At 47.0% G+C, this 8,864-nt stretch overlaps 2 protein-coding genes across 3 annotated transcripts; one reads left to right on the forward strand and one right to left on the reverse strand.

Moving 5' to 3' along the window:
* Positions 1-560: 560 nt before the first annotated feature.
* On the forward strand, positions 561-5,273 carry LOC133168987 (uncharacterized protein K02A2.6-like). Of its 2 annotated transcripts, none has more exons than XM_061300759.1 (2): positions 561-1,510; positions 2,528-5,273. In XM_061300759.1, the coding sequence occupies exons 1-2, from the start codon at positions 988-990 to the stop codon at positions 4,912-4,914; spliced, it is 2,910 nt and encodes a 969-aa protein (XP_061156743.1). In that variant the 5' UTR covers positions 561-987; the 3' UTR covers positions 4,915-5,273. The 2 variants fall into 2 exon arrangements, with proteins under 2 accessions (XP_061156743.1, XP_061156744.1); XM_061300760.1 differs by having other exon boundaries at positions 3,411-5,273.
* Positions 5,274-6,417: 1,144 nt separating this feature from the next.
* LOC133168995 (G-protein coupled receptor 151) lies at positions 6,418-7,566 on the reverse strand. Its single transcript, XM_061300774.1, has one exon. It carries the CDS (start codon positions 7,564-7,566, stop codon positions 6,457-6,459), a length of 1,110 nt encoding a protein of 369 aa, XP_061156758.1. The 3' UTR covers positions 6,418-6,456.
* Positions 7,567-8,864: the final 1,298 nt, after the last annotated feature.

Raw genomic sequence — 8,864 nt, forward strand, 5'->3', positions numbered from 1 at the left:
TCTTTCATGGCGGCCAGCCGGCAATAGCAAGTCAAGCGAAAGGGATACTGCAGTGTATTATCACAAACTTTACATCAGCTCGGATGGTGGGACCCTTGACCCGCCCGCCGGATGAACTCATATCCATATGGTGCACAGTCTTGATGACTTGAAGATTTGTAAAATTGTGTATTTCACGCGTGTCGATTGACCAAATATGGTACAATGCCTGTGAGTTGGACAAGCAAGTATAATGACTCAAAGACTTGCAAAATCTTTTTGCAATTGTTTTTAAAACATGTCGCGAACTGATGGAGTGCGAAACGAGAGAGAATAAGAAGCGACGAGGCAGCGACCCCGAGTGCGCATGCACGCTCGCGGCAACCATCCGTCAATGAATAAATGATGTGCTGCCGCGCAATCGCGGTCAAGAGCTTTTCAAGAGGTTTTTCTCCCCCCCTTTTTTGTCATGAATTCCGTCTTCCTCCGCCACCTGTAGCCTTTCTTTACACTCGAGATGAGGGAAATGTCAAAGCCGTCGCGCCACAGCCATGGGGCTCAACACACAAGACCACTCAATGCTCCTGTTATGTATTGACTTGGAAGTGTTGTTTCTCGTTTGCATATTGCATTGTTTGGTATGCTCTACTTTTTGTTGCCCTTCTCCGTGCGGTGTGGAGGTGTGATTGGTCAGCGGATGAATATCATTGTGATGAGGCTTGTTCAGGAAATAAAAACACGCTAACAAAAGTAACGTGAATCTGTGCTCTTTACAAAGGTTATGTAAGAGAATAAACATAACAAAATTGGCGACGAGACTTAAAAAGGACCCTAAGAATGCGGAGGAGGAACGGACACAAGTGAATAGTGCTTCATGGACTTGGTTGTGTGGACGTAAGTTTCGTCTGCTCGCCCCGAATTCTGCTCTGATCAAGCTAGCCGGAGGTGAGGACGGGTGTCGCTCAGGACCAAGGTAAAAGTGAACGGACGCCAAGAAAAGTGAAAAAAATGTCCGGAATCTTGGGAAATATGGACATATTTGACAGTTCGGTAGAAGACTGGACAACTTATGTGGAAAGAGTTGAGCAGTACTGCCTAGCTAATGAGATACAGGACGAAAGAAAAGTAGCTGTCCTACTCAGTGTCATGGGCGCCAAAATGTATAACTTACTCCGCAGCCTGGTCGCCCCAGCTAAACCGGCAGACAAAACATTTGATGAAATAATGCAGATAATGAAAAGTCATCTAAACCCAGCTCCATTGGTGATTGCTGAGCGCTTTAGATTTCACAAGAGAAACCAGTCAAGGACGGAGACGGTGTCAGAGTACATCGCAGAACTGAGGAAACTGGCCGAACACTGTCAGTTCAGAGACGGACTTTCAGATGCTCTGAGGGACAGGTTCGTGTGCGGGCTGCACAACGAGAGCATTCAGAAACGGCTTTTGACGGAGGACAAACTCACCTTGCAACGAGCAGTGGAAATAGCTGTTTCAGCGGAGACAGCAGCAAGGGATGCGACGGAGCTTCAAGGTAAAAACGCAGCCACAAGCTCTGTGTTTAAACTGCACACCAAACGGCATAATACCAAAGCAAAGCCCTGTTTCAGATGCGGTAAACAGTCACATGACCCCGCAGAGTGTTGGTTTAAGGATAAAGACTGCCGACAATGTGATAGAAGAGGGCACATACAGAAGATGTGTAAATTAAAGTACAGTAATGCAAAAGATAAACACAATATAAGAAAAGGACAAAAATTGCACAAAGTAGCACAGACAGATTCTGACAGTTCAAGTGAGGAAGAATTGGCTTGTTTAGGGCTGTGTGCTACAGAAGAGAATGACGGTGATGTGATTTGGCTGACACCAAAAATTAATGGAGTGCCATTAAAAATGGAACTGGACACAGGGTCAGCACTGTCGATCATATCATTCAACGACTACAAGAAAATGTTCCCAGACACTAAACTGTCACGCACCAGTGTAAAACTGAAGACATACACAGGAGAAAAGGTTGCACCACTGGGAAAACTCAAAGTGAAAGTGAAATACAGAAACCAAAAGTGCAATCTTGAGCTGTTCGTCCTTAAAGAGGGAGGTGTACCACTATTTGGTCGTAGATGGCTACGACAAATCAAGCTTAACTGGCATGAAATAAAGTCCATGCACATAGCCTCCAAACAGCTCACAGACATGAAGTTAACTGAGATACTGGATAAACATGCACATGTGTTCAGCGAAGGCATAGGAACAATGAAACACATCAAAGCACGTCTCGAGCTGGAAGAAGGTGCAAAAGCAAAGTTTCATAAAGCACGCCCTGTTCCATATGCGCTACGCCCAAAAGTTGAAGCTGAGCTGCAAAATCTCATGGATCAAGGAATAGTATCCAAAGTGGACTGGTCTGAGTGGGCTACACCAATCGTACCTGTTGCCAAGAAATCTTCAGACAAAGTGCGCATTTGTGGTGATTTCAAAGTAACTGTTAACCCTGTCATGCATGCAGACTAGTATCCACTCCCTCGCATCGATGACATTTTTGCATCTCTAGCAAATGGTGAGCACTTCACAAAGATTGACCTCGCACAAGCATATCTACAGATGGAAATGGATGAAAGTTCACGCAAGTACCTCACCATAAATACTCACAAAGGACTATACCAATACAACCGGCTTGTATTTGGTATTACAAGTGCCCCTGCGATATGGCAACGTGCAATGGACCAAGTGCTACAAGGAATCCCAGGTACTCAATGTTACTTGGATGATATTATTGTTACTGGTTGGGACAAAGATTCACACTTGCAAAACTTGAATGCAGTTCTAACAAAACTGGAAGAATATGGTCTAAAAGCAAACAAAAAGAAATGTGAGTTTTTCAAGGAGTCCATTGAGTATTGTGGACACAAAATAGACAAGCACGGACTTCACAAAACGCAAGACAAAATTGAAGCTGTAGTAAAATCTCCACAACCAGAAAATGTCAGCCAGTTACGCTCATTTCTTGGCCTTGTTAACTATTATCACAAGTTTTTGCCAAACCTTTCCACTGTGCTGCACCCACTGAATGCACTACTGCACCAAAAGGCAAAGTGGGACTGGACTAAAGACTGTGAACAGGCATTTACAAAGGCAAAGGAACTCATTATTTCAGACAAGGTGCTCACACACTTTGATCCAAAGCTTCCCCTATGTCTAGCCTGTGACGCTTCACCTTATGGCATTGGTGCAGTTCTATCTCACAAAATGACTGATGGCTCTGAACGCCCCATTGCCTTTGCATCACGCTCTTTATCACCAGCAGAGCGTAATTATGCACAGATTGACAGAGAAGCTTTAAGCTTAGTGTGGGGTGTTAAGAAGTTTAACCAATACCTGTATGGAAAACACTTCATGCTGATTACAGATCACCAGCCTCTTGTTTCCATTTTCAGTCCAAAGAAAGGTGTTCCTGCTATGGCTGCCGCTCGTTTACAACGTTGGGCTCTCTTTCTTGGAGCACACACCTATACCATAGACTATAAAGGGACGAAACTACACGGAAATGCAGATGGTCTCTCTCGCCTTCCTCAACCACTGACAGAGAAGGCTACTGATCCTGCTTTAAATCTTCACATGCTGCAAATGGAACCGCTTCCGGTGACTTGCGCTCAAATAAGCAAAGAAACAAGAAACGACCCTCTGCTATCTCGAGTGTATGACTTAACTGTTAATGGCTGGCCAATGCATGCAGATACTGAACTTAAGGACTATTTCACCAGAAAAGACCAGCTTACTGTGTCCCAAGGATGTGTCCTGTGGGGGTCACGCGTTGTTGTACCTCCCAAACTGCGATCCAAAGTTCTAAACTCGCTGCATGATGGGCACATGGGGGTAGTTAAGATGAAGAGTCTTGCTAGAAGTTATGTGTGGTGGCCTGGCCTTGACAACCAAATTGAAACTCTGGTCAAAACATGCAGAGGATGTCACCAGACTCAGCGCTCACCTCAGATTGCCCCTGTCCACACTTGGGAATGGCCTGTTGCCCCATGGCAACGCGTTCACATTGACTATGCTGGACCTTTCATGGATCACATGTTCCTTATTGTGGTCGACGCTCATTCGAAATGGCCCGAGGTTTTCACTGTAAAGAAAGCAACTACAACTGTAACAGTGAACCAGTTACAGATGCTTTTTGCACGTACAGGATACCCTCTTCAGCTTGTAAGTGACAATGGTACCCAGTTTACTAGTGAGGAGTTTCAGATCTTCCTGAAAAGCAACGGAATAAAACACCTTACTTCTGCTCCTCACCACCCTGCGACGAATGGACTTGCTGAACGTTTTGTACAAACTTTCAAACAGTCGATGAAAGCCAGTAGGAGGGAGGAAGTTCCACTACAGCAGAAAATCGCCAACTTTCTGCTAGCCTACAGAAACACTCCACATACTACTACTGGACAGTCACCTGCAATGTTGTTCATGGGAAGAAACCTAAGATCTCGTTTAGATCTCCTGAAACCTGACATCCGAGAACATGTTTCAAACAGACAATGTTCACCAACTCAATTACAAAGGAAACTAAGATCATTTGACATCGGACAAAAAGTATTGGCAAGAGACTATCGTAACCAAGGCGACAAATGGCAACATGCGGAAATTTTGACACAAACTGGACCACTCTCATATACAGTGAGTGTTGAGCCTAATGTCGTCTGGCGCAGACATGTTGATCAACTTTTGGACGCATCACCTGGAAATGCCGCTACTCAAACTACCACACCTACTGTCCCACAAAACCCTAAGGACAGTACTCCAGCCTCTGACATCACACCTGAGGAAAACATGTCCACACCGGAGCTAATGGACATACACAAACCAATGACAAACCTACCTGATCCTCCTGGACGCAGATATCCTGAGAGGGTTCGCAAACCACCAGACAGACTTGATTTATAAATGTTGAAAGGAAACAAATGTTCTTTAAAAAAAAAAAAAAAAAAAAAAAGTTGTTAATATTTGATGTTGAAAATTGTTGTGAATTTTGAAATGCCTCTAAAAAGAAAAGTATACACTTAATAGCACATAGAAACATAGTACTATTATTTTTTTATTTGATGATTATTGGTGCATCAAAGCTGGAAGAGAGGAATTGTTATGTATTGACTTGGAAGTGTTGTTTCTCGTTTGCATATTGCATTGTTTGGTATGCTCTACTTTTTGTTGCCCTTCTCCGTGCGGTGTGGAGGTGTGATTGGTCAGCGGATGAATATCATTGTGATGAGGCTTGTTCAGGAAATAAAAACACGCTAACAAAAGTAACGTGAATCTGTGCTCTTTACAAAGGTTATGTAAGAGAATAAACATAACAGCTCCTTATTTCCTCCCTTTCACAACCCAAGAAAGGTTAGCGGCGGGAGAACGCCATGCTGCCCCATTTATACACATTAACCCTTTGGTGTACCAACCCGACACATGTCAATACTCAGACTTGTATATCTTGTTTATTCAACAAGTTTAACCACGTGACAAGAAGTCGCATCATGTTGCAGCGTTCAACCGGATTAATTAGGCTAGACGTTATGGGCGTATCAGCACACTTTGAAATTGATTTGGAACATTTCATGATGCAGATTTTGCGGAAGTGAGATTCTGATTGGCAAGCATGAACACAAGCTACGACAACAAGACTTGACGCGAGTCTGCAACTATCGATCGTGTCAAAGTTGCTGGAAAACAATAAAAATTAGGTCACACACCTTTTTTTGAGCTGCCGCGCTTCGTCATGTAATCGCCGAGGCAGGATTTTGACCCAACAGATTAGTGGCGGATGCAGTGCGAAGACGTGAGATGTTTCCATATATCTGAAAACGATTGGAGTGTGTTTTTATCTGCGATTAAAAAGCGAGCTAATCTCGGATTTAGTTGGGATGAGTCCATATACATGATCATGTTTTGTTGATCATCCGCGTTCAAAAATGCAGATATATTTAATACTGCGAGTGCAAATCATTTTTAAAATAAGGTTAACAGTCCACACAAATCTCAGATTTTAATTTAGAAAAGGAAACATATGTTGCTTTCGTGGCATGAGAGTTAAACACAAAAATAAAATAAACATGAACAGTTTCACAAAGTATTTCTCAATTAAAAAGTATTGAATATTACAGGATAACAATTTTTAAATAAAAATGCAATAAAAAGCTACCAGTAAATTCTACACACGTGTATAAATAAAAACGCAATAAAAAGCTACCAGTAAATTCTACACATGTAAACAGTATATAATACACATGTATAAATATTGCTGTTATATTAAATATGACAATGATTTTTTTCCTTTTTTAAGTTATAAATATACAATAGGAAACTGACTTGACCATTGTTTTCTAAACACAAGGTGACATGGCACCTCTTGGAGGTTTGGACACCCCTGATGTGGGAGCAGGCTGCTTCTCTTCCTCCGTGACGAGTAGCAATCTCGAATGCACGACGATGAGACTAGAGCATTTTCTCTTCTTTCTCCCAGGGGATGGGGTCCTGCTCCTCCTCCACCTGCGTGTTCCTGCGCCCTGTCCAAAAGTGCTCCACATCCGGGAAGGTCTTCTCAGCGTTGGCGAGCACCGCGTTGGCACCCGCGCCGCCCAGCTCGGCTCCGTTGCCCTCCGTTGTCTTGGGGGCTCCGGGCGCCTTGGCGCCGCGGCAGGCGGCCGCCATGCAGAGTGCCACCAAGCCGCGGCGCACGTCGTCGTACATGGTGACGAGCAGGACCGGCGAGAGGGCGCCGCAGGCGTACACCAGCACCTGCGCGCACAGGAGCACTCCCGCGGGGGGCTTGTGGTAGCCCAGTCGGACCCAGGTGAAAGTGCCCCACTCGGGCAGCAGCATGAGCCCCAGCGTGGTGCTCAGACACAGCAGCACCAGCGTCACCTTGCTCAGGCGGCGCGGGTTTGGCGCGTAATTGAGCGCCCGGTGGAGGCTCTTAGTGTAGTAAGCCACGGTGAAGAGCACTGGAGCAACGTAGGTGGCCGCGGGGTAGATCTTGTAGAAGACGGCCATGAATCGCGACGCGCACGCCGGCATCTGTGACACGCACACTACGTCGCGCGCACCGCGCGGCTGCAACGCGGAGAACAGCATCTGCGGAATGGGCAACATCATGGACAGCAGCCACACCAATGCCACGGCCCAGAGGATCCAGCCACAGTGTGCGGCGGCCCCGCCCTCCGGGGTGTGCTTGGCCCGGGTGCTGACCGCCAGGAGGAGCGTCTTAGCCACAAGGCAGGCGTGCTGGAACCAGTCGGCGGTGGCGCACGCGAAGCGGCCGAGGACCCAGGCTTGCTTGTAGGCGGCGAGAGCGCGCACGGGGGCGCACAGAACCAGGAGGAGCGCATCCGTAGCGGCCACTGAAGCGAGCAGAGCCTTGGCCTCGGAGCCTTGACCCGCTCGGAAGTCGCGCGCCAAAACCAGCAACACCAGGAGGTTGCCCGCGGCGCCGGAAACGCACATGCCGACGAGCAACGCCGGCACGGCCGTCCGGATGTCCTCCCCTTCGAAGAGCTGGACTCCTCCCGCAAAGTCGACCAAAGTCCCGTTGGGATCGGAATCCATTTCTTTGCGCAAAGTGTTCGAAGGAGGTCGTCGGCTGGCTGCAAGCTCGCGTCTGAGGCGAGGCGGGCCAACTGGGACTATTTACGGCGCCGCCATTTCGGCGGCGTCGACGTCATGAAGCGCAAGAGCCCGAAAGGATCGCGACGCGCCGCAGCGTGACACCATTTGAGCGCGTGCGTCATGACTGGTAGGCAGACAAACCGTGACGTCACTAAAAGGCGCAACTTTTATTCAGCAAAAAAATCTAATTAGATATAGTGGTGCACCACACATTCACAAAAACCTTGGGTGTCGAACCCGTGGCTCTTCATCCATGGGGATGTGAGTTAAGCTTCCTGCGCTATTTTGTTATTATGGGTTGTAGGAATCTGTTTAATTGAGTGGAGGTCCAATCAAACGCGCAGACGCTCGACTGCGACACTTCGCTGAAGATATTTACAGTCTTCTGAGCGACATCATCAAGGTCGCGTATGGAGCAGCTGTTGGAAGAACTGTTGCCACGGTTACCGACCGCACACTGCGAGGTGTTTACTCGACGAGCATCTGGGGTGCGCGCGCGGGTGAGACGGGACGGCACGGAGAGGTGAGGGGGCGCCCACTCAAATGCTGTCACTTCCACGGAGAGGGCCGGTTGCTATAGGCGACCGCGTTGGTCGCTTAAGCGGCGTGGTGGAGCGCAGAGGTGAGGCTGCCCTGCATGATGCGACAAGTGGCAAGACCATATTTTTAATGGTCTCTGCTCCCAGGCTGAACATGGATGTCATCCACATACTCTTCCTGCCAGTGAAAAAAAAAACGTACCAACCCTGAACCCACCCCCCCAAAAAGATCCGTGGGTGCCGAACAGTAATATGCGAGGCTCGACTGCTTTTTTCTTTTTCTTTTTTCCGTTGTCAGGCATCACGCAAAGAGCTAATAAATGAGCGGGTGCCTTTGGCGAAAGGGCAAGCTCCCCTCCCGCCTGCAAAACAGCAAATAATTTATGGCAGCCTCGTGGGGGTGCATTTGGGGGAAAAGGGGGCAGGGGGTGCTTTCAATTTTTTAATCAGAATGAAATAAACAACGAAAGCTGTTGTTGGGCAATTTGAACATTCTTCAATACATACCTCACTTTTGGGACGACCTGCACACTCAACTGGACATTCCGAGTAAAAAGAGCTTTTTAATGTCTTCTTGATGTCTTTTTGTCTTGATGACTGATTGATTGCCTGTCCAATATTTTGGTGGGTTAGTGCAGTTCTGAATGGAGCTGGTGAAACCAACCAGAATTTGATTAAAGTGCGCCCTGGTGTGGTGAG

Source organism: Syngnathus typhle, linkage group LG16 (genome assembly GCF_033458585.1).
Source record: "Syngnathus typhle isolate RoL2023-S1 ecotype Sweden linkage group LG16, RoL_Styp_1.0, whole genome shotgun sequence".
In the NCBI taxonomy this organism is placed as follows: Eukaryota; Metazoa; Chordata; class Actinopteri; order Syngnathiformes; family Syngnathidae; genus Syngnathus; species Syngnathus typhle.